At 40.5% G+C, this 26,486-nt stretch overlaps 1 protein-coding gene across 1 annotated transcript in view; it reads right to left on the bottom strand.

Annotated features, from left to right (window-relative positions):
• Nucleotides 1-26,486, bottom strand: part of CACNA1C (calcium voltage-gated channel subunit alpha1 C) — a 752,540-nt gene that overhangs the window by 140,117 nt on the left and 585,937 nt on the right. The window contains exons 11-14 of the mRNA XM_027857289.1: nt 23,688-23,714; nt 19,636-19,796; nt 17,775-18,000; nt 4,727-4,934 (exon numbers count right to left, since the gene is read on the bottom strand). Coding sequence (XP_027713090.1) covers nt 4,727-4,934; nt 17,775-18,000; nt 19,636-19,796; nt 23,688-23,714 — 622 coding nt within the window. The remainder of the gene's footprint in view (nt 1-4,726; nt 4,935-17,774; nt 18,001-19,635; nt 19,797-23,687; nt 23,715-26,486) is intronic.

Raw genomic sequence — 26,486 nt, 5'->3', positions numbered from 1 at the left:
GGTGCTAGGAAAACTTTCCTAACAATTACAGTTGTGTAAAAGTGGGAGGTCCTGGGGCAGCTAGGTGGCGCAGTGGATAAAGCTCCGGCCTTGGAGTCAGGAGGACCTGAGTTCAAATGTGACCTCAGACACTTGACACTTACTAGCTGTGTGACCTTGGGCAAGTCAATTAACCCTGATTGCCTCACCAAAAAGAAAAAGAAAAAAAAGAAAAGAAAAGAAAAAAAAGTGGGAGGTCCACCTCAAGAGTTAGTGGGTAAGTCTTCAAAGCAGAGGCTACATGGCCATTTGTCAACTTCGCTACAATAGAGATTCCTTTCCAGTACAGGTGAGAGTAGATGGCTGTTGAAATCCTCTCCATATCTGAAATTCTACAATTCTGTGACTCTGACTAGAAAAGGGTAAATGAACTGAATTTCAAAAAAGGGAATAACTTTTGACCAGTGAATTTGACTTTTACTCCTGGTAAAATTCTAGAACATATTATTAAAGGGATAGTTAGTGAATGTCTAGAAAAGGAAGTAGTGATGGTTTTATCACACCAGACTCATCTCATTTCCTCTTCTAAAACAGATTAATATAATGGGAGTCTTTTAAAATTTCCTTGTATTTTTCCGCTGACTTATCTTCAAAGTCATGAGAACTCCCAAAGAGGAAAACTCTATTGTAGCACTAACCAATCTCTGTATAAATTGTTCTATGCTAAAAAGGTTCTAGGCTTTATGCTAAAATCCCGAATGGACAAGTTTGAGCATTTATTCTAGGGCAGAAGACCACTCTAAGACGCACTTTGAGATGATAAAAGTAAAAAATCCTCTCTATGCTCTTCTCTGATGATTATTTTCTTCTCCTTGCATATTTTAGATTTTCTTACTTTCTCTCTAAACAACTCCTTATTGCATTTCATACTCACCTGGTCCTAGCCTCACATTTTGCTGAGTTTTGGAAACCAGAATATTGAATGGAGTTCCTTTCTGGGAGGTCTCTATTAAATTTTCTCAGAAATAAGTTTTACAAACAGCAGTAGATAAAGTAAAAGCCCTTCCTGATTGTAACCTCCCTTTTTCTTAAGAGTAACAGTGAAAAATCCCGTGTTAAGGCTGACATTTATCTTTATATCCTGGTTTAATCAATTAATTACACTATTGAAATATTGGGGTAAATGAGGTTTCTGAGCCTTTACTTATTTATGTATTAAATTTTCAGTCACTTTCTCCCCTCTAAGATAATCACTTGAAGAAAAACTACCCACTAAGAGAATCACTTATCCTCAAATAGTTAGGTGACTATTAAATTATTTGCGAGTCCAAAGTTTGCTTCTTCTCCTGAAGAACTTAACAGAGGTACTTGGAAGTAAGTAAAAAAAAAAATGCATACTTGCACCATCCTGACTTAGGGTAAGTCAAAACTGGTATTGGCTTATCCCTATATATTTGCCCTGGTTAAAGGTTATATTTTCCCTTCCCTTCCTTGGAAGTGGAATCTTGTCACCCTGTTCGTTGGGGAGATCCTCCCTGATAGAAAGAGCTTACATATATATAAGAATCCTTGTGCTTTCTTTGTGTTTTGTTTATAAAATTTCTCTCTCTCTCCCCCTCCCTCCCCCCTCTCATTAAACTAGACTGGCACAAAGTCCAAGAGAAACAAACTTTTGAGTTCTTTTTGCTTAGAAATAGATCTTCCTTGTAATTTTTAAAGGAGATGGACAGATCCCTCACTAAATACTGCACCAATGAATTCCTTTATGCTATAGTTTCTAAATACCTTTATGCTCAACTCTCTACATGATTTTAGTTGGGAAAACAGTTGTACCAGAATTAGAAAATGTATACACATGAATACTTTGGTACTTTGCTTCTGTTAAAGTATCCCAGAGGCATTTTGTTCATTATTATCCTTGAATTCCTAAGGCTAAGGGGCTCCTCCTTTTCTACAAAAGTTTTAAATCAGTAGATAGTGTGTTCATCTGAAGAATCCTCCTTAAAGATTCAGGTCCAAGGTCCATGAAAACAATGAGCATAGGTCACACAAGCAGGTGAGACATCTTTTGTAAATAGGGAAGCCTTTATCCTTGAGTCGGTGCCTCCTCATGGATGTGCATTCCATTTGTTTGCACTGATACTGGTAGGATTAACAGAGGGCCAAAAGCTAGAGGTAGGCCAGAAAGCCCATACCCCATACTGGAAATGGTCAGGGACCCTGACCAGTCATTTTCCTATATGTTTCTGTAAGATCAAGGCCAAGCCCTCCATACTCCCATACTCAAAATATTCTTCCAATAAATGTTTCTTCGGAGGTATAATTTTTGTGCATATACTGTCTTTCATTTTTTCCAGTGTGGCCACTGATACATCACACAACACACACACACACACACACACACAATGAGTCACCAATTTAGAAAGCAGTTATTCTTAAATAGTGGAGAAAACAGACAAAAGGGATAGATCACTACTTTTGCCTGAAATAACTCCCCAATCCCACAAAAATAATTATTTAACTCATAGATTACGGGAATATCATTGATAAAGTTTTCTCAAATTTTAGTAAAGCATTTGACAAATTCTCTCATGCTCTTCTTATAGTTGATGGAGAGATGTAGCCTGAACAATAAATATACAATTTAAGTGGATTTAGAACTGATTGAGGGGCTGGATCTAGAGCATTGACATTCAACTTGGAATAAGCTCATTTGTGGCTTACCCAAGGGATTTCTCCTTGTGCTGTTTAATATTTTCATCAATGATTCAGATAAAGATATAGATGGCATATTTATCAGATTTGTAAATGATACAAACCTGGGAGGAATAGTTAGTACTTTGCATGATGGAATCTGGGACCAAGAATATTTCAATTAGCTAGGGCATAGGGCTGAGTCTAATAAGATGAAATTTAACAGGAATAAATATAAAGCCTGATACTTAGGTTCCAAAAATCAGCATCACAAATACTAGGTGTGGGAGACCTGACTACATTTCACCTTATCTGAAATAGATATGGGGACTTTCAGTGGATCAATATGACCCACAGTGTCATATGGCAGCCAAAAAAGCTAATGCAATATTACATTACATTGAGAGGCATAGCATTCAGGACAGGGAAATGATAATTATGCTATACTCTGCCCCAGACAGACCACATTTACAATATTGGTTCAATTCTGGCATCCTATTTTTAGGAGGAACATCGACAAACTGGAAAGCATTCAGAGGAAAGTGACCAGAACGGTAAAGGGTGTCAAGATTATGCCACATATGGTGTGGTTGGAGAAACTAGAGCTTGGAGAAGAGAAAATATGATCTAAGAGACAATAATAGCTTTCTTCAAGAATCTGAAGGACTGTTATATGTGAGAGTGACTAGGATTATTCTCCATGGCCTCAGAGAACAAAATGTTTTTACAGAGGCAAGCTTGGGTTTGCTATGAGAAAAAAATTCCTAAAAATAAAAGATAATAAAAAATGGAATGAGCTGCTTCAACGATAATGAATGGGTTGCTTTTCACTAGAGGTTTTTAAGCAAAGGCTGGATGACTGCTTGTTGGTTCATTAGAGAAGTGATCCTTTTCTGGTATAGGTCCTTTCTCATTCTTCGATTCTGTGACTCCATAAAAACAGACTTATCTAAGCTTTGTAGCACCTAATACTATGCTCTGCCCACACAGAGTAAGTACTTGATAAATATCAGCTGGATTGAATTGAGCAGTATGGCATATAGTAGAAAGTTTTTTTGTATTTGGAATCAGAAAATCTGGGTTTGAATCTTTGAAGTATCAATTTCTTCATCTATACGATGAAGAAATTGGAGTAGATGACCTCTATAATGCAATTCATGCACAAGTCAAGACATCCTTGTGATGTCATTGGTCCTCTTTGAGGATGAAGGTCAAACAACAACAATCTCTTCTGGATCTAAAGTCCTATGAAACCAATATCCTGTGAACTGATGAGAGCAGAAGGTAAGAGAGACACAGAAGACAGTGGGTGCCTGAAGCGTTTGTACGTGTTCAGAACATAATTAGAATAAGCCTTGCCTAAACCTCATGCTTCTCAGTGTCATGGGCCAGTCCAAGTACTCAGGTCATTTATCTTGTACTGGTTGTTTTTTACTTATATGTTTATATTGACACAAGGCAAGACTCCTGGATCACTTGGGAACTGTAGGGGGTATTTTCTAAAGTCTAAAGACCCCTTTCAGGGGGAGTCTTTGGATCCTTTCTCCAGCAATGATATATTTCCAGTCAAATTTCAATCTGGAATAAGAATGGAGTACATACCAACTACACACCATAGAAGAGGAAAAGTGAATAAGAAAGAATACTGATGGGACATACAGGCAATAACTGAAAAACTGTCATGTTACTTTATGCATTGGAATTAGTTTAAATATAAATAATCAGTTGGTTGTATGGCCATTCACTGTTAAATTTTTAATAAAACATTTAATAAAAAGCATTCTTACTTAAGCTCAACCTCCCCCCTAAAAAAATTCCTAAGGCTTAAAAGAACCTTGGAAGAACACCTAATCCAGCCCCTTGCTTCTAGGTGGAATACAGACGACCTTGATCCTCTCTTCTGGGGCTTTTGCATCCTTTCCAAAGTCTAGGCTCAGACTAGCTTTAGGACAGGGTGGAATTCTCCAGTGGAAGGGTTCAAGGCACTCTTTGCCCCTCCTATCATTGCCTACTGATTCTCCCCACTTCAATCTCAGTGGATGAGGGCCTGTACCTGAAACACAGTGAGAAGAGACTGGGGGAAATTATCAAATGTACTCCTCCGGGTCTGCATCTCGTCAAAGTTGAACTTTCCACCAAAGAGCTGCATCCCCAGGAGAGAGAAGATGATGATGAAGAGAAAAAGGAGCAGCAGGAGTGAGGCAATTGATCGCACTGAATTCAGTAATGATGCTACCAGGTTGCTCAAGGAGTTCCAATACCTAAGGATAAAGAGAAGAGAGGTTAAAATCTTTCTTCTTTAGCTTCCCCTAATGCTTGTCCAATACCACCCTCCCCACTCCAGATTTTGACCAGGGCAGGTAATAGATAATAATTTTTGCAGATATCATAGAGGCCATGAGACAAATTTGTTTCCTCCACATTCATCTCTGAGATATGAGGCAAAAGGGTACCGGGGAAAGTGTACTTTGAGTGAATAAATAAATGAATGAATGAAAAAAAAAAGCATTTTTAAGTGCTCACTATAAGCCAGACACGTTGGTGGCTGCAAGTATTAAAAAAAGAAAAGAAAGACAGCCCCTGCTCTCAAGGAGCTTAACTTCTAATGGGAGCAGACAACACATATGAGGGAGTAATGACCAGGAAAGGGTGTTCGGGAGTCAGAAGACCTGGGTTCAAATTCTGGCTCTGCCATTTATTACCTGTCTGACTTGGGCAAGTCACTTAACATCTCTGGGCCTCACTTTCTTCATATGCAAAATGAGGTGACTGGACTACATGAATCTCTTCTAGCTTTCTATCTTGACAGTTGGTTAGGGCATAGTGCTAACAAATCCAAGGATTCTGGATCAATTCCTATACAGAACTTTAGGCTTTACACAAAGAAAAACTCTGTTCTATGGTTGAAGAATGTATCCCTTAGCCCAGCCTGCTGTCTCAAAAATATGCACTAACTGGTCACATGAGCCCAAGAGAATATGGATGGGTTAGTATTATAAGTCTATCATGCCTACTAGAAACGAAACTCAGAGCCCATGTCATATTACGAAAACAACACAATTCAGGGTGAGGAAATGAAGCTCTCCCCTGACTTGTGTGGCTTCTGTGTTTGTCCTTCGTTCTTGAAGAGGACCATGACATCAGGAAGATGATGCTATGACTTGCAAGTGAGTTGGATTTAAGTGGGGGAGGGCTGTGCAAAGTCACCAGTCTCACTTTCTCCTCCACAGCCATCTGGATCCAGTGGCCAAATATCAATCATGACAACTAGAGATGCCCCAGGATGCAGTGGGAGACCTTGGCCCTTTTAAGCTAAGGTCTTTTCAGGTTCTCACTTTGAGTGAGGCAACACCCACTTAGTGAATAAGCCTCTTTAAGAAGTGAGTCAAGGGATGGCCCCTTTAATTAAAAAAAATTCAAACTGGGAGGGGAAGACTCTCAGGGTTGCTGGTCAAAAGAGAAATGGTTACTATTTATATTGACTCTGAGCCAAGAGGTCCCAAAAAATAATCATTAAGTGGTGCTTGGTATATTTGTGTGGGGAGCGGTGGAAGTTCTGATTTTCCTATGATCACTGACCTTCGTTGTACTCTCTTCTATCCGGACTGAGGACAATAGCTTCCTTGGGCTGGAATATGTATTAATGGTCAGATGGATACCTGAAGCCTGAAGGGGTGAGTTGAACAAGGATTATTGGGTGATAGAATCGGAATTGGAAGGTGCCTTACAAGACCATTGAATGCCCCCTTCCTCCATTTTCCAGATGAGGAAATTGAAGCGAATAAAGGTCAAGTGACTTGTCCAGGGACATTCATCTAGTAAACGTCTGAGGTGGATTTGGACCTGGGTCTTTCTGACTCCAAGTTTATTCTGTGAACTCCCTCATTGGGCCCTAGAGACTCCTTGAATGGTGTCTCATCCCTGGCTCATCCCAGGATGTAGCAAAAGAGCTCTTTCTTAGTCTAGAAAAATATTCCCCTCTGTCCCCCATCCACTATTGCTCTGCCATCCCAGGCACCCCTCCTTTTGCTTCTCCTCAATCCGTTATGTTTGCTTAGCTCCCCCTACTGAAGCCATCCCTGTCCATTACTTATAGGTTGTAATTTGCTTTTGCTGCTTCAATGAACAACATGCTAAACGTCCTCATTACAACCCTCCCAGCTGCTCGGCCAGCCCTGGCACCTCTCTCCAGAGTGTATAGCTCCATATTCGGTGACAGGAACAGATGGACAACAGTTTGGGTTTAAAACACAAACTATCTCACAGCATGGAGCTGTCTCTTCTGTCTTGACCCTCCCTCAACTGGGGGCCCCTCAACTTTCTTCCTTCCTTCATTTTCATATCTTCAGTTTGCTGTTTATATGGTTTTAATTTGTGCATTTTTTCCCCTTTGTATCTTGTTTTGTAAATGTTCTTAGGTCTTTTTCATGCATCATTGCCCTCCCAATGAAATCATAGGCTTCCTGGAGAGGCAGTGTGGAAAGCTCAGTCAATGGATCTGGATTCAAACCCCACCTCCAACTCCTATGATGGTATGACCTTGGGCAAATCACTGTTTCTGTGTCTGCTTCTTCATAAGTAAAATAAGGGCACTGGACTTCTGTTGTTGTTTAGTCATTTCAGTCATGCCTTTATGATCTCTTTATGATCTCATTCGGGGTTTTCTTGGCAAAAATACTGGAGTGGTCTGCCATTTCCTCCTCCAATTCAACTGAGGCAAACAGAATGAAATTACTTGCTCAGGGTTACATAGCCAGTTAAATATCTGAGGCCCAATTTGACCTCTGGTCTTCCTGGCTTCCAGTGCTATCCACTGTGCCACCTAGCTGCCCTATATGATGCCTCCTACTTCCAAATCCTGTGGTTGTGGACAGAGTTCATGTTTTCTATTTCTTTGCACATCTCTCCTTAGCTCCCCATAACTGCATCAATCAGTTTATGGTACTCAGTGACTATAGCCCTATGGCGTGGTTTGAGAGTAGGATGGAGGCTGCAGAGGATGACAGAAGTTATTGCATAGGTGCCAGAATCTGAATCCAGGTCCCTTGAGTCCAAATTCAGGGCTCTAGCCACTACACTATGGTTGCTCTGCTCTGATGCCCACTTACTAGGATTAGCAGGCTCTTACAAAAACAGCTTTATTTCTATAGCACTCTTAAGGTTCACAAAGTGCTTCTCTCACCACTCTCTGAGGTTGGTAGCTTATATTTGTAAGCAGCATGGTTGCAACTTGTTCACAACCTGAAACAAAACACCACAGGCAAGACCAGGATTCTCTGGAGGGCATCCCTGCTTGTGCTAGGTGGTCCTGGGGGGTGACCTCTACTTTTCACTTTTTTAGAGCAGGAGAGAAGAGGCTGTGGATTGCAGCCCACTCAAACACAGATTGACTCTTGGCATCATGAGGATTCTCTCAAGTTGTTGAACAGACATTATCCAACTCTGACCGTGACAAGGACTTAGGACTGTGTTGCAGGCTGCACCTTAAAAACAAACAATAACAACAACTCTTAAACAGAAATTTGGGACATAGAGCTGTTGAAAACTAGGACAGAGCAATAGGATTCAGCTAAGAAAGGCTGGGTTGGGGGGGCCCCAGTACTCCTTTGATGCTCTTGTTTGGAGCAGGTGAAGAGATTCCATCTTCACAATGCAATGATAGAAGGCACCTTGTAAGGGCATAAATGCACACCTTTGGGGTAGACACCGCACAGGATAACAGAATTTCCGACTTAATTGCAGAAAATCCTCCTGATTCCCATTTTTAAACACTTAATGCTTCTTGTTTCCTTCTCCATAGTGCTGTTCCAACTGAGACTCTGTTTTTTGATGACTGTTATTATCTATGGATGACCTTCAGAAGGTCAAGAGCCCTTCATATTCTCTTTGCTAAAAGGGTGGGGGCCATTTCCAGTCATCATGATCCAGATCTTGCCACTGGACCCAGATGGCTCTGGAGGAGAAAGTGAGACTGGTGACTTTGCACAGCCCTCCCTTACTTAAATCCAATTCATTTGCAAGTCATGGCATCACCTTCCTGATGTCACGGTCCTCTTCGAGAATGAAGGACAAACCACAACAACTGCTTAAAAGGGTAATAAATAAGTGTTAGTGGAGTATGGACTTGGGTCCCCGGGCTTGGCAGGAAGAGACCCGCTTATTCATGCACCTCTCTCCTGCAACCTTTTTCCTTCAGAGATATAGTAGAAGAAGGGAAAAGGAATTTCCTGAGGGGAACTAACTACCTACTTGAGGAGTACCTTGACCAAACGCCTTAGACAGAAGGGGAAGAACTCTTGGGGCTATGTTGAGTTCCTGAATCAAACAGAAGGCAGAGCAGCAAAAGAATGAGCAGTAAGGTGGAGAAGCAAGGCCAGAACTTACCCTTCCTTAATTGTTAGATTTATATCTGATATTCCCAAGGGAAATCCTGAGTGTGTCCATAACCAAGAAAGGTACTGTAATGCCTACCAAATTAAACCTGGACCATGTAAAGATTCTGGGCCATGGAACAATTATAAGTATTCTAAAAAGAGTAATGATATAATAAATATATAATTAGACAAATAATTATATAATAAATTAATAAAATTATTACATTAAAACTATATTTTGAGAGGGGCTTTATAATGTCTAAAGTATTTTCATGCTAATTACTTGAATTATCCCTCTAGCTGTAATTTACATCTTTTTCCAATTATCCTGTATTTTCTCTGTTTGCATCTGTTTATATGTTGGATCTCCCAGGAGAATATGGCTTCATTGAGGACAGGCATTGGTTTGTATTTCTGCCTTTATCTTCCTAGTATCTGGCACATTTGGGGCAGTGAGATGGTACAGTGGATAGAAAGTTCAAATGCAGTCTCAGACACTTCTTACCTATGTCACCCTAGGCAAGTCATTTAACTCTATTTGCCTCAGTTTCTTCGTCTGTAAAATGAGCTGGAGAAGGAAATGTCAAACCACTCCAGTATCTTTGCTAAGAAAACCTCAAATGGAGTCATGAAGAGTCAGACATTCATGAAATGGTTGAATAACATCAATAATCTAGTACAGCGGCCTATGCATGTTGCAAATGTTTGCTGAATTGTATCAAAGAAAGATAATTAAGAAGGGACTTGTGAAAACACATTAAGATCCACCCCTTTCCCATCCCCTATTTATGTTATATATCACAAAATAATATTAGAGCAGTTCTTCAGTCTAAATACTGTGGTCTAATCTAAATTTTTCTTATCTATCTTAATTTAATTATCAATTTCAAAACAATGTCATTCATTGAAATATTTTTACATTAGTTGTACTGAAGGCCTAACCAGTTAATAAAGGGAAAGGCCTATTCAGTTCAGGAAGGATTCCTCCATGAAGTGATCAGAATGATGATCAGACGAGGAGAAGGAAGAAGCTTTTGTAATTTAATTAAGAAAAGCATCTCTTGAATTCTTTGGCTTAGAAATAGGAGAATCCTTACAGGGAGTAGTTAAAGAGGGACAGAATGATTCTGGGAAAATGCTTCTCCAGGGCCCACTGAAAGTTGAGTCTATTATTCCTAGACTTTGTCCCCTGATTAATCTTGATTACAGGATTTTGACTTTGTTCATGAACTCTACAAATTATGTGTAGGAAAATGGTCTGGGGAGAGAAGTTTTTAAAGGAAGGATGGTTTTTTGTCCCTTTGCATTTTCTCTCTTTGAATTATTTAATTAATAAATTTGTCTCTGGTATCTTTGTGCCTAAAACACACATTGCAGATTTTTTCCCCTTTTATAATGCTAAAGGCACCTCAGGACCTAACTGAGGCTTTCTTCTTGATGTAATAATAATGAAAGGGCATTAAAAATGAGAATTTTGTGGTCAGAATTGGCATCTGTCCAAAGTGCTTGCTATCAGTACTTCAACCTTGGAGATCTCTAGCAATTACTGCTCAACTAATGAGAATACAATAAACTGTAGTTGGGGCTTTCAGCCTTTAAAGGCTTCAGATACTCACAAGCTGCCTCATTTATCTGTGGGCTTCACTTCAAATTAGGACATCTCCTAGTTTCTCCTGAAATATTGACATTAAACATATAAAAACACACCTTCATGTTCATGTCTCTCTCCCTGACTACAAATCCTGACATTTTATTTTTCACATTTGAAACCTGACTTTAAAATGCAGTTTACCTACTCAACTTTCTCATTTGAAGAGGATCCTAACTTCCCTCTTATATTTTCCTCTTTCTTGCCCTCCCCAGCCCTTCCATAGATCTCTCTATTCCTCCTCTTGACCTCTTCCATTTTGTATTCTTTTTCTCTACCTCCTTTGTTTCAAGTCACCATCTGTTTGTGGAAGCTTTTATCTTTGCCTGCTAGTTTCCCTTTGGGAAAGTCTGTTGCTAGATTTTAGACTTTTCACTTACTCTCCTTTGGGGCTCAGGGAATTCTTTCTTCTCTCCTGAAATACAAAATGACCCAAGTCTTCTCTGGGCTGAAACTTTCATCTAGTTATAACTGTATGTGTCTCAAATAGCTTAGGGTCAGGGACCTTTAAGCTTTATGTGACAGAGGGATCACTGCATTAGCTAGAAATAATTAATGATCCCATTAACAGTGGCATCAGCCTTCAGGAGTCTTATAAACTTCACTTACTTTTCCCTCTTCTTTGCCCATTAAGGATTGCAACTAATTTTCTGTTTCTCTGATTATCTTGTTTCCACTCTCATGCAACTTATGCCCTTGCATCATGCAAGGGTTAGTGGCTCTTCCTTCCTTCCTGAATCCATCTTTGGATCATCACATTGTCTTCAGAAGTAAATTTGCTCCATCTGTATTTGAAAGTATACAACTGGGGATGGGGATGAGGACTGGGTCTGTGATTTCATTGGTACAGGGTACTGCCAGATGAGGAAATTCCCTCTATTGATGCAAGTTGGCACCTTCCCTGCAACTTGTATTTTTAGAGTGAACTGAGAGGTAAAGTGATTTGCCCAGGGTTACACGGCCAGTATGTGTCAGAGGGGACACAAGAACCTAAGTCAGCCTTTTTACAAGGCTGGATCCCTATCCATTAGCCACTCTTCTCAGCACACAGTGATCATCCAAAAAGTCTAAACTTTCTTGTAATGAATATTATTTCCAGTTGAGAATATGTTCAATTCAATTTAGTCAACATTTAGTACTGTTGATCTCTGCTTTGCCCTTAACATTAGCACCTCCACTTGCCATACAATGAAAATCAAGATTCATTTCTATCCCTTCTCCTGAATATACAATCGATGTGATCTCTTATTGTAATAATGGAAACAGCATGCATGGGTAAATGTTGGCTAGGAAATAGAAACAAAACAAAACAAAACAAGAAAAACTGTCTATCTTTACAGAGATTGCCCACTGAGGCAAAAAGAGGAAAATGGGGGCTCCCTACCAGATCTATAACTAAGAATTCTGGCAACTAAGGGAAATTCTGTTGGGGGAGGGAAAGAATAAGATCATCCTAGGTGGGTACAGTCATACTAGGAGAAAGAGTGGCCCACTTCTCGGAGGAAGCAATCCTAGCTTATGAGTTACTACCAACGACAGTACCACCTCCACCAGCCACTGAGAGGAAGAGGAAAGAGGTAGGTCATAGGAGAGGGATGGAATTCTCAAGGGTGATGCCACGTGATTCAAGGCTAGAGATCTTCAGTGGAGAGGACACACTCCGTTTTTTTTTGTTTTTTTTTTGACTCTGGGTCAAAGTGCCAGTTTTTCCATCCTAGTTACAGGTTTCCCTACAAAGATAGTTCAGGTGTCTTTCTTCCATGTTGAGGCTAAAACCATGTTGGGTCAAGCTTAAAATCAATTTTTTTGTCATGCTATATCAGGTCAATTTAGTTCATGGGCATTACAGGAGGAGAGTAACAGGTGACAACCTTTGAGATCGGAGGTTATTAGGAAAGGAAAATAAAATTAGTGGTTTTTGTATAGCCAGATATAAATAACAATGTTCCCAATTTAACCATAGTACTTTATATCATTATAAACAGACGTATATCTGTATGCAAGGCATGCATTATGTCTACCATGTGCCAACAAGGGCAAGAACTTTTATTTTCCATATTCTATAATTTCTCACTCCAAAGAATCACATGACTTGTGGTTATTTTGTAAATATCAACTGAGCTAGAGTCCAGGGAAAAGAAAGTGGGAGGAAGGCTCAGATCTTCAAGTATATAAAGAAATATTTCATGAGCCTGAATAGTACTTCTTCTTTTATTAGAATAGGGAAGTGAATTAAATTGCAACAAGAGGGGATTGGTGAAAGATTTTGGAAGTACTTCCTTGCTATGAGGGTTGTCTGACACTGAGATGTATTTCCAAGGAGAAAGAAATCTCTTTTAACAGTGATTTTTAAGAAGGGGAAATATTTGGTTGTGAGGATTTGAGTGCACCCCACTCCTATTTCAATTCCACAATTACTATGTACCTACTATGGGTTTAATACTGTGATAAGTGCTAGAAAGATAAAGACAAACAAAATAAAATGGTTCATGTTCTCAAGGAGCTTACATTCTTCGGGAATGAGTGGGAATCTGGGATGAGGGAAGTAAATAACAAAAATGACAGGAGGCTAACCCAAGAAGAGCAGCCAACCCAGTAGACTATATAAGGAGAAGACAAAGGTTTCCTCCCTCCCCTTCCCTTCCTCTGTGTGTTTGTCTTTCTGTTTTCTGCCCACATTCTGCTCCATTTCCTTTTCTTTCCCTCAAGGATACCTCTTGGGACTTTCCTTGGACTTCTAACAAGGGAACAGGAGGAGATGGAATTTATCTTCCCTTGCCCCACAGCAGCTATGGTGGCTACATGCACATGGCAGTGAGAACATGGGCTTACCTAGATGAGCCTGAGAGTCAGACCTCAAGACCCTGGTTCCCTCTTATTTTGTGGTTCTTTCTGTGACCCCAGGTTATGAACAGCAGTCCTGAGAGATGAATGTTTTTCCAGCCTTACTGGCTATCTCTTAAGCTCCAGGGTTAGCGAGTGCCTAAGCCAGTGCCAGCTGCCCATTGGGAGGTGTTTCCTGTGATTATATTACTTCTCAGATGAGAAAATGAACCACTATTAGGAGAAATCACCTGCATTGTGAAAGGTGTAAGGAGGATATTGCAACTGAAAGAAGTAAGAAAGTCGATCTCTGGTTGGCTAGGAGATCTATATATCCCTGTGAATTGCTCGGGAAGACAGGTTTGAAGTGAAAATGAATATTCTACAGTCCCACAAAGTTATTTTTACTTCCTGGAAGGATATAATAGGAGTTATTGTTTTAGGTTTTAACATGTTTTACTCATGATTATGAGTATTTTGTGCTTTAAGCATTTCCTTTGTGGTAGAAGAAATAAATAGCTGTCCTATGCTTGATATCTACTTTGCACATTGGATACTTTTTCTAAAAGGGATTCTGTTAATCCCTTTTAGGGGACACCTAGATATGAGCCATACCTAGTCTTTATTTAAGAGATTTTCCCTGGAACTCTAGGATAGGGACATAATAAGACAAGAGGATATGAGAAAAGCCTCTATTTGGAGGTCAGGCTCCCTTAGGACTAAATCTGCTCTGTTTGAGCCCATACTGGAGTCTTTTTGTGGGAAATAATGTCCCAAGGTGGAAAGTGACATACTAGATAAACTACTAAGGACTCTTTAATTATCCTATACCCCCTGGGACAAGCCTCTAAAGGTTTACACAAATTGGAGCTATCACAAAAGAATGACTGATTCCATTTTCCTCCTGGGTTCAGGAAAATTTTTAATTTTGTAGGCTTATGACTCTTAAATAATTCTTAAAAATCAGATACTCTTGGTAAAAAGTCTACTTCCTAGCTACTGTTATATCATCATGAATAAATTTAACATTCCCTTTATTTTTACTCACCAATTTATTTCCAAGGCAAAATAATTGCCTTAAAGTTTTTTTTTTTTAAAGTATGTTTAATAAAACAAGGAGTTTTCAATGGAGTCTCACTTGACTGGGGATCATATTAGGCAGTATGGGCTACTGGATACAGAGCTGGCCTTGGAGTCAGAAAGAACTGGTTTCAAGTACTATTTCTGACACATAGCTGTGTGATTTCAGGAAAGTCACTAAATCTCTCTCTGTGCATTGGTAAAGGGTATTTCCTTACAGGGAGCCCCTCACAAAGATAAAATCACAGGTTCTGTCTAAAATATGTAATTATATAAAAGAACTGTGTGTGTGTGTGTGTTTGTATGTGTGTGTAATATTACAGGGTGTTTCAATAGTTTTAGTAAAGTTTTAAGGTATTAAAGCTTAAAATTGCACTGAGACTTTTGGGACCATCAATATAATATATAATATATAGGTATGTTTATATACCTGTATATATTCTTTTTCTCTCTCTCTATACACACACACATATTTAACAGAGGAGATATTTGGATTCAGGTCTTTTGATTCTGAATGTAATATACATTTTTTTCTATCAATGTCCTTTCCCATCAATCCTTATCAATACTCATAGGGTCTGGAGAATCAGGTATTGAAATGATCATGTTTATAGCCTCATAAGCCTGTAAAATAACTATCTGCACAGTACACAAACCATTCCCAAGGAGGGGTTCCTTGGAAGTTCTATGTTTTCTTAAACAAGCTTTTTAAAATGATGTTAAGGCCATTATTTTTCTATGAAGGTAGATAAATTGGTGATTAAAAGGAGAAAAAAATGTTAAATTCAATCATGATGATATAACAACAGCTAGGAAGTAGGTTTTTTTTTTCTCTAGGAATGTTTAAAAGCACACTGACTTTTAATAATTATTTAAGAGGTAAGGCCACCTGGTAGAGTGAATAGAGTTGACCCTAAGTCAGGAAGACCTGGCTTGATGACCCTCCTCTGACACATGAGCTATGTGATTCTGGACAAGTGCCTCAGTGCCCCAATTTTCTAAGATTTATCAGTAAAAGGCAGATAATCCAATTTGTATTATCAACCCTAGAGGGTTGCTGCAAAGAAAGTGCTTTGTGAACCTTAAGGTGCTATGGAAACATGAGCTACTATTATTAATATAAGGGCACCATATGTGGGAGGATAGGAGGAAGAATAAAGCTTATTTTTCCTCCCCTCCCCTCCCCCAACGCTCCAAAAACTGTAAGAATGCCCATGATACCCCCTTCACAGATCAACGCCTCCGGGGGTGGGAAATTGGACTAGTTTGTCCATTTGCAAAATCATGAATACACATCAATTTCTGGGGAAACCAAATTACTTCAGGTGATTTGGATGATCAAGAGAATGTTGCCTGCATAGAGTGGGTAATCACTAATTACTTGATAAATGAATGAATATCTGTAAGGAATCATATATAATATATAATAAGAGAAATTCTGGAATAGGATAAATTATCACCAGGTAAGTGGTGGTAACATGATTTAGCTAAAAACTACTTGAAAATGCAAGGACTTCAATTTCTGGGGATGCAACACAGTGAAAAGTATCATTATCACATAGCAGCATTCTGTTCTTCTCTGGCTGGAGTTTCTCTATGTACTTTGCATATTTATGGCTGGAAGGGGCCTTGAAAGGCATCTAGTCCCCTTCATTGTACATATGAGGAAACTGAAACCCAAAGAGCCAAATGACTTGTTCAAGGTCACACAGTCCATGTAGTATACTACTTGAACTATATCTCAAGAAAGTACCTGACAGCAAGAAAAGGTTCATATGTTAAAAAATATTCATAAGGGCCTTATTTCTGATAACAAAAAGCTGGATGTAAACTATATACCCATTACCTGAAGAATGACTGAACAAATTATAGCATATGAATGAAATAGGATATTTCATAAATAATGAATAAAGAATGAAGAATATGAAGATTCACGGAAATGTGGAAAGACTTATGTGAAACAATACAGGTTGAAGAAAGCAGAGTTAAAAGAATAATACACTCAATGACTACAGAAAATTAAGTCACTATGGAGAGGCAATAAAACTCTGGTCAAATACAATGGTTAATGTTAGAACCATCCTACCAAAGTGAAAGGATGTCCCTTCTCCTTTTTTTAAAATTTAAAAAATAATTTTATTTTTAGGCAATTGGGGTTAAGTGACTTGCCCAGAGTCACACAGCTAATAAGTGTCAAGTGTCTGTTCTGAGGCCAGATTTGAACTTAGGTCCTCCTGACTTCAGGGCCGGTGCTCTATCCACCCTTCTCCTTTTTGTTAACAATTGATCTCTTTTCCTCCTCCTCCCTCTGTGGGATGTGTTGAGGCCAGGAAGAATACAGTTATCCCTTCTACATTGGGGGGTTAGGGGTACAGCACCTCCATGATTTGGAAAATCCATGTAAAATTTTTTGGCCTTCCCTTCATACCAGAAAAGATGTCTTCTGACTTCATGGATTTCCTTCTCTTTTTTCTTGATATTATACAATACTATACATATATTTTATGCATTTCTGAGTTTCTAAGCTTTTTCTGTATCATCTGCTGTGTGTCATCTGTGGCTTCCACAGAACTCCCCCCAAATACCCATTTAATTTTTTTATGCCGACTTGCGAAACAGTGACACGGTGATGGGGAAAGTTGTGACGTGGAACGGATAACTGTAGTTTCACTTTGGGCTATCTTTCATCAGCCAATAGTAGTAATAACTCACATTTCATTATAATTTAAAGTTTGCAAAGCAGTTGCTTTACAACAGCTCTATGAGGTAGCTATTCTCATTTTTCAAGTGAAGAAAATGAATCTCAAGAGAGTCACGTGACCTGCCCAGCATCACAGTTAGTCTTCTGAGACCCAGCCTATCAACATAGATCCCTTCTGACTCCATAGAGCTCTTTCTACTCTGCCACACTCCCCCTCTTATACCAGATTGCCTCTAAATATGTTTTGAGGATCCTCTGTATGAAATGTTTTGATTAGTCCAAATGCACCAGGAATTATGCATATAAGTAGACTAAAGTTCTTAGAAAGATAGAAAAAGAGTGGATGGATGGTTGAATGGAGAATTTGAGACTGTCATATTCAGTTCTCTCTCCCATACATTTCGCATAACCCATAATGCAGGCCACCCATCCAATGTCCCTCCATGGAGGTACCTCCTTCATAGTTTCTAAGTACCTTGTAATTTTGAATATCCTCAGCAGCCGGACACATCTCAACACTGAGATCCCCAGGGGGGACATGATCTTGGTCTCTACCAGGATGGTCTCCAGGATTCCTCCACACACGATGAAGCAGTCAAAGCGGTTGAAAAGAGACACAAAATAGGCCTGGAGGCCAAGGCTGTACATCTTCAACAGCATCTCTGCAGTGAAAAGAGCCAGCAGGGCCTTGTTGGCAGTGTCTGGCAGGATCCAGAAGAGGAGGAATTTGGGGATGGGGAAAGCAAAGATGGAAAAATTATTAACTAAAAAAAATCTCCCCTTCCCCCAACCCATTTCCGGCACTCTAAATCCTCTTTATCACCTCAAAGCACTAAAAAAGCTAGAGTCTACATGAAGAAAAAGGGATGTTTTAGAAGGCGGTAGTCACCTAGAGAACTGGCACCATGTTTAGCTCTCTGGGTACAGTACCTAGCTTGGTGCCATACTAAAGTAGGCGCTTTATCCACGCTCTTTGGGAGTACTGGTGGGGGTTGTGATGCTGATGAAGAAGTTGATGATTATGAGAAGGACTCTCACTGTGATGTTCATTAGTCAGGGAAGGCAGATGAGCCTATAACTAGGGTGAGGTAACCTGAACTTTGCCCCAGGGTTTCAACATCCAGGGGGAGGGCAGGAATGCTTCCTCCCTACAGTGGTCTTTTGTCTCCTCATTTCATAGTTCTCTGCTGACACTGTCAGTACTATCCATGAAGGCCTCCCGAGTCTGCCTCTTTTCAATGCTGTGCCTTGTTCCTCTCCCCACCTTCCCCTTGTTGGGGGAGAGGTAGGGACAGTCTACAACCAGTTGTTCTATGGGAGGGAGGGGCTAAAGCAGCCATGTGCCAGGAACAGCTTGAACCAACTGGGCTGATTGTTAGATTTTCAGCATGAGCACTGATGCCACAGAAACCAGCAAATGCTAGAGATGCTTTATTGTTTTGTTGATTATAAGTGATTAAAAATGTTAATAATGCAGATTAAACTTAAAATGCTGTCATGTGTACATTTTCTTTTCTGGACAGCTGCTTGTTAAACATTTACTACCACACCACTGGACTAGAGCTATATTCCCTAGGAAATGAATCAACCTTTCTTCTGGCATGACTGCATCAAACTAGAATGGGCTGTAATTTGTGTGCTCCTTCTCTTAAAGAAATTTGCCCTAGGCACTAGAATTTCTTGTTATGGCTCTGAAATAAATACGAACATTCCTGAATTCCCAGTGTACACCAGTCATAGTTGGTAGTTCTTACAATGTGGCCTTTCTCTTGGCTATAGCCCATTTTTCTTAATTATATCTCTACTCTAGGGGCACAATCGAATGAGATCCTCTTTTCTCTAGTACCTCCTGGTGCTTCCACTTAGGAAGAAATGGTTTATTAGGATTGTCAGTTTGTTTCTTTTATTTTCTTATCCTTCCCCTCTCCTCCTCCCTCCCCCACCCTCCCCACTCCAGACTTTTCTGGTCAACAGATGTCCTTTGTGGTGAGCACAGTTGGACCTGTACACAGCTCTGAAAATTCCCTTTGGCAAGTGAACTGCCAGAAGGGCCTTGTCTCCCATCACCTGGACATAACAAGCAGTGTGTCGGGGCTGGCAGATGGTATGGGCCTAGCCAGATAAGGGGGGCTTATTTATAAAGCATTTCTTATATTTTATGACAGCTCTGGCCAGGAGTATGTCTGTTGTCATAACTGTTGGCCAACACCCCATTAAGTTATATATATGGGCCAAATCTCCATAAAGTCTCTGACTACTGGTGACTTCACATCCATTTGGGGTTAAGGAGAGGTGAGCAGGGACAGGAGGGAACTGAGGCTGGGGGTGCCCCTCACCTTGGACTTCTGTGAGCCAGTGGGGCTGGTTGTAGTGCTCTGAGGCGATGGTAAGGGTGTTGAGAAACACAAGGAAAATAACAAGCCAGTAGAAAACATTGGATTTGACAGCAGCCCGACACTTCCTTCTGCAGAATCGGTTCCACCGGCGCCAGTAGCGGCTGAAAAACAGGAAAAGAAGAGGTAGAAGGTTGGGGGGGGGGTGGATGAGGTGGGAATAGGGAATGAAAAGTTAGGAACCCATCAACTTGAGTCTCAGAGGAGCTGCCTCATTCAGATGCTTCAATGGAATAGTCTGGTCTCCACGGTTCCTTCTGGCCTGAAAATTTTATTAGGAGATGGTGGGAGCAATAGACTGCTATGTCAAACCTAGACTAAGGGTAGTTAATATAGGTAGCTGCCAAGGATGTGGAGCATTTAGGGAACTTACCGGTAGCTAGGTGGCACAGTGAAGAGAGTGAGAGGCGTGGAATCAGGAAGACTCATCTTTCTGAGTTCAAATCCGGCCTCAGACACACTTACTAACTGTGTGACCTTGGGTAAGTCATTTAACCCTGTTTGCCTTGGTTCTTCATGTGTAAAAATAAGCTGGAGAAGGAAATGGCAAACCACTCCAGTTTCTTTGCCAAGAAAAAACTAAATAGGGTCATGAAGAGTCAGACATGATTGAAACAACCCAACAACAATAAAATAACGTATATGCTCAGTACTTTACAATTATTATCTCATTTGATTCTCACAAGAACCTTTGTATGTATGACCTTGGGCAAATCATTTAACCTCCGTTTGCCTTGGTTTCCTCAACTGTAACATGGGGATAATAATAGCACCTACTTCGAAGGGTTGTTGTGAGAATCAAATGAAACGATATTTGAAAAGCACTTACCACAGTGTCTGGCATATAGTACGTGCTTAATAAATGCTCATTTTCTTTCTTCCTTTCTGACTTTCAAAGCTGGCCCGCTATTCCATGCTGCCTCTCAAAATTATTTTTCAAGGCTAGGAAATCCTGTTTTCCATGGCATATTGACATTCATTTTGATTTATTTTGTGATAGATCAAATTGCATATTTTATAGGGAAGGCCCAAAGCCCAAAGTAAACACATCTTTGTGGCCACATACCACAACAATGAAAGAAAGCATTTTATCAAGAATTCTTGTCTTTCATTGATGTTGAGGGGGACCACAATCTTCAGGACTTGCCCAGGAGAGAGTCTTGTCTTGGCTCTGCCTTTTCTTCAGAAACCTTCTGACAAAATGTGCTGCTTCTGCTAAAGAGCAACGTATTGATTGGGGAAGACAAAGGGAAGATAAAGGAGAATGGAAGACTGGACAGCAGAACACAGCATCCAGTGAATATTTTGTGTCTTTTTTTTTTTTTTAAGGCAATTGGGGTTAAGTGACTTGCCCAAGGTCACACAGCTAGTAAGTGTCAAGTGTTTGGTCTGAGGCTGTCTTTGAACTCAGGTCCTCCTGACTTCAAGGCTGGTGCTCTCTCCACTGCGCCACCTAGCTGCCCCCAATATCTGTGTCTTTCGAGAAAGTTTTTGTTCTCCTGTCTAAGATGCCTTGTCTCCATGTATACAAAGCCAGGAACTGACTTCAGTGAAAATTTGGTCAAATAAGAAACATTAACCCAGAAAAGTGAGGTGACTTTCCCAAGGTCATATAGGTAGTGTTTAGCCAAGCCAGGATTCCAACCCAAGTCCTCTGACTCTAATTCCACTATTCCACTCTTTGAGGCTCAAATTAGATCAAAACAATATGTGAAAGTTTTTTGCAAACTGCAAAGCAGTATACAAATATAAGATACAAATTAGGCTTACTGCTATTTTAGCTCATCTTTAGAAAAGTACCCCTCCCCAAAGTACAGATTTTCTCATAAGTTCCTAGGTCTAGGAATTCTTTGGGAGAGTCTGACATTTGTTTATTGACTTACTACTCTCTGACCGGAGCACTCCTGGGAAGCACTGGTCAAGTGGAGAGAAACAAGTCTTCATTGGATGGAGGTAGTGTAGGGCATTGTAGCATAAAGTACCTGAAGTTCTCTCTCCTATAGTTCTGTGATCCATAAAATAAGAGGGTTGAAGGAGATAATCTTTAAAGTCCATCCTAGCTCAGATGTTATATTCAGTTTGACATTAACTCCAATTTAAGTGAAAAAATGAGGAGCACAGCAGGGCAAAAGGAGCCTTTTCCCTTCCCCTCAGGTAGTTTCTTACCTTGCAAAGCTAGCAGGGAAGGCAGACAATCAGGCAGGTATTGCTTTAATGTAACATGCCTATTACCACAAGTATTTGCAAGAGAACTGCAAAATGGCAGCAAAATCTTTGCATGGCATCCTTACTCCCTCTTTGGTGGATGCCTGCTGTATGTGCAATGAAAAAAATCAAGACTTTCAAAAACATATATTTCAGGGTACCTTAAACTGCTTGAACAAAGGAGTTTGAATTTCAGAGGGACAAAGGAACAGAGCAATAATGTGATTTTGATGGCCAGAGGCCTCTGGAGCTTCCCAGGCACAAAATTCCTGCTTAGGCCTCTCCTGGGCTGGCATAGTTGTATTTTGGTCTTTTAAGCTAGAAGGAGTTGCATGTGGAAGGACACATAACTCTTCTGAAGCTTGGCTTTTATTTTCACACTTTCTCCAAGCCCGAGTATGAATGTCAGGTATCCTTGATACAAATAGCCTTCCTTGCTACAGACACATTAGGGACTCACTTTCATGGCTCTTCCTGGTACCTTGATGGGAAGATCATAAGATTATAGATTTAAAGTTAGTAAGGATCTCAGACATCATCTAGTCCAAGCCTTAAAGCTCAGGGAGATGAAGGAATTTATCCAAGGACACACTGATAGTTGGCATCAGCTACAGGATTTGAACCCAGGCCCTCTGAACTCCATAACTGTACTCTCCCTATTGGATAAGGCCACCAATTAATAGGGTGGTGCCCTATTTGGCTCTTCTTGCATATAGCCATTCATGAATGTCACATTCATTTGGGTTGGAATAAGGGAGTAACTGCTAACCAGAGAAGGTGTTTAGAAGCTAATTTACACACCTCCCACTCTTACAAAATATAGCTTGCTTAGCAACGGGTTTCCTGGCAACACCTTCTATTGTATAATAAATGCCATAATTTATTTGTATGTGTGAATATGTGCATGTTTACATATGCGGGCAAGATATGGAAATGACATAGTAAAACAGGGAGGGGAGTTATGCCTGTTATTCTTGTTTCCCTCATGCTAACAAGGAAACAGGTTTGTTCTAGTGGGAGAGAACTCTCCCTGGAGGCACGGGGGTGACAGGGCACTGCTGCTCCATCCTCCCCTCCTCAAAAGGGCAGAAAGTGCAGAATTCTCTAAAGGCTGCAGGGCTCAAAGCTCTCTGGGGACATTTAGACTCTTTGGTCAGGGAACTTCTGTAGTATTAGTAGCTCTGCATTCAGTGTTTCAGGTGTGTTTTGTGATACCCATTTTGCCATAGGAGTTTAATAAGTGTTGTGCTAGTATAATGGAAAGGGCACTGAACTCCGAGTCAGAACACCTGGGCTCTAACACTGACTCTGTCACTTACTGGCAGTGTGACTTTGGCAAAGTCACCTCTCTACTCTGAGCCTAACTTAGGGGTTAGGCTAGATGATCTCTAAGGTTCCTTTCCACTATGATTCAATGAAATAGGTTTAAAAATGGCAATACTATGAACAAAAAAAATAAATTAATAGTATACACCTATAAAATTGGCCCAATAATCTATAGTATGATTTATTCTAATTCTCCACCTCTTTACTCTCACTGCTCTTCCATGATGTCACTGACATCAGGATTGGCTTATTTGGACATTTCAGTAAATTTGACCCTTGAGACAGTAGCTTTTCTTGACCTTCTGAAGCTTGGCTTGGCCTATACACAAGAAGGAAGAAATCACTCCCTTAGACAGCACCCCTTCCCCCAACTTGATGGGAAGTGCTTTGGGTCATTTGAAAGAGGCAGGGGAAGGATAGGAGGGACAGGATGCAAGAGAAGAAAGGAGAAATATCTCACTCACCTGAATTTTGATTTGGAGATTCGGTGCCTAAAAGAGAACAGAGCAGTATTACTGAATCACATATATTTTCATGCTAATTCAACTAGTGCCCAGATCAGGGGCGGGGAACCTGCGGCCTCGAGGCCACATGTGGCCCCCTAGGTCCTCAAGTGCAGCCTTTTGACAGAATCTGTGGCCTAAAATCCTTTGGATTTCATCAAAGGGCCACGCTTGAGGACCTAGAGGGCCACATGTGGCCTCGAGGCCGCAGGTTCCCCACCCCTTGACCTTCTCCTGATAGTAAAGGACCCAAACCAATGCATGGCATCTCCTGACTTGTTCTTATACTCCCATGTAAAGGCAGAGAGCTGTTACAGTTATGTTCTCCCAGTCAACCAGAATCCATTCAGCAGGGCCCTTGAGGCTGGGTCAGGGGAAAATTCTAGACAGATCTTCTTGCCAATTAGTTATTAAGAAGGATCTGCTCTTGCTTGGAAGTATAAAAGAAGGAAAAGCCTCTCATAGAGAGGGACGTAGTTCCCCATTAAGTCCTAGTGTAAGCTGCACCTGCAACGGTTCCTTTTCTCATGGTCCACTGGCCCTGAACCAGATGCTGAACAGTATTTGGGTTACAAGAACAGTGGAAAAGGCAAAATAACCCAGCTGGAAACAGAGAAGCAAAATGATTTTGTCTTGAGGACTGGAAACTGTTAAAAAACAAACAGCCAAGGGTTTAGAGAGGACTTGAGAATAATACTGAAAGCATTGCCAGTCATGTGTAGCACTGAAGACCCATGGAACATTCAAAAAACAGGAATATGGCAAGGAAATTCATGAAATAGTTTATTCATATGTGCAAATATATGTGCTGCTTTTAAGGCTGATCTATAGGATTAGATTTGGATGCATGATCAAATTAAAAGGCAACTTTTCAAAAAGCGACTCAAAAGAAGGTCTGAAGGACCCAAATAAGAGTTGATAAGAGAGAAACATGGACAGGGAGAGAAGGAGAAGCAGAAAAATCAACAAAGATCCACAGAGGAGAAAGAAAACCAAAAGGAAAGACGTTGTGTATCAAGAGGATGTGTGGAGTGAGGGCCAGCGAGCAGATGAAAGAAACATTGGAATGAAAAGACAGAAGGTTTTTTCGGTGCTAGACACAGAGGACTGAAAATGGAAGACATTTCAGGTGGAGACAGAATGATTAGGGTGGAAACAGAGAAGCAGAAAGATAGAAAGAAGAAAAGGAAGGAGGGAGGTTTGTTGGACCACTTGCTAATCTTCCTGTCTATGAAATGATGGGGTTGGATTCAAAGATCTGTAAGGTTCCCACCTCTCAGATTACTGTGTATTTGTTTCTATATCCTGTATTTATTCGTCTGTGAATGGGTTCAAGTGAACAGTAGAACATGAACTCCTTGAAGGGAGGAGTTGTTTCATTTTTTGTCTTGGTACGTTTGGCACAACGCCTGCCACATGGCAGGCATTTAATAAATGTTTGACGATTGCTTGATTCCAACTCTAAATCCATGAGCTGACGGATCTGTGTCTTTCCAGCTTTGCTCAAAGGAACTTACTTGGTAGAGGAAGAAACTACTAAACCTTTCCACTTTTTTTAATAAAAAAAGTGAAAAGATGAAAAAGTGGCATAGTCATCTTGCATCTCTAGGACACTGAGCCTCGGAGAACTCTTTGCCCACCTCTCCTGATTGGCAACTCCTGCCCCTGCCCTGAATACCACTGCAGGAAGGACCCCAGCTAGGTTTCGTATTTTCCTCTGGACCCCTTCACCTCCTTAATGAATGCCATCCTTCCCCTTCCCTGCTTTCCAGCTAGCTCCCCTTTACATATGGTCTTCCCCCACTAATATGTAAGCTGTTGAAGAGTAGGGACTGTGATACTTGCTTTTATTTATATTCCCAGTGCTTTTGCACATAACAAACACTTAAAAATAATCTCTTGCTTCTCACTTTCTCTCTCCCTTCCCCCCCCACCTCTCTGCCTCTGTCGTCTCTGTCTGTCTCTAATGCTAAAATATGGTAGCTAGTAGCTAGCTCCCTACCCCCAAAGTCTACATACTTGGGTGGGAGGCTTTAATCATATGCTATCAAGGAGCGTGGGAAGGGAAAGAGGAGGAAAAGGAGAATATTTTTATTTAGAGCCAGAATCAAACATTTTAAAGTTGCTAATTGGGTCATGGAAATTCCAAGGTGTTCTACCTCCAGCCAGGGACATCTACAGCTTGAGATATGTCAAGGCTCACTTTTTAAGGACAGTTTTTCCTGACAAGGAGAACCCAATTCCCTCTCATCATTAGAAGTGGATTTAGGGGTTGAATGAGACTGTCTCTAATCTTGGGTCTTATTCCTTTCCTGAGGAAATTCTGAGTCGGTCTTGTTTGGGGATACCCCAAGGGATGTAGAGAAAAGAACTCTGGATCAGAGGAATCAGGTTTTTAATCCCAGCTCTGCTACTTACTCCTTTCATAGCCTGGATTTGTCTTACCCAACCTCTCTGGACTCCAAGTTATCCCATACATACATATATATCATGTTTGTACATAGGTTGTTTTTCTTTTCTTGAGGCAATCAGGGTTAAGTGACTTGCTCAGGGTCACACAGCTAGGAAGTGTCTGAGGCTGGATTTGAACTCAGGTCCTCCTGATTCCAGGGCTGGTGCTCTATCCACTGTGCCACCTAATTGCTCCTTGTACCTGGTACTTCCATTAGATTGTGAGTTCCTTGAAGCCAGAGACTTTTTTTTTTGCTTCTTTTTATTATAATGCCTGGCACATAGTAAACATTCAACAAACACTTTTTG

This window comes from Vombatus ursinus, unplaced genomic scaffold (assembly GCF_900497805.2).
Source record: "Vombatus ursinus unplaced genomic scaffold, bare-nosed wombat genome assembly UNPS02012082.1, whole genome shotgun sequence".
Taxonomy (NCBI): Eukaryota; Metazoa; Chordata; class Mammalia; order Diprotodontia; family Vombatidae; genus Vombatus; species Vombatus ursinus.
This window is presented reverse-complemented; position numbering and strand designations above follow the sequence as displayed.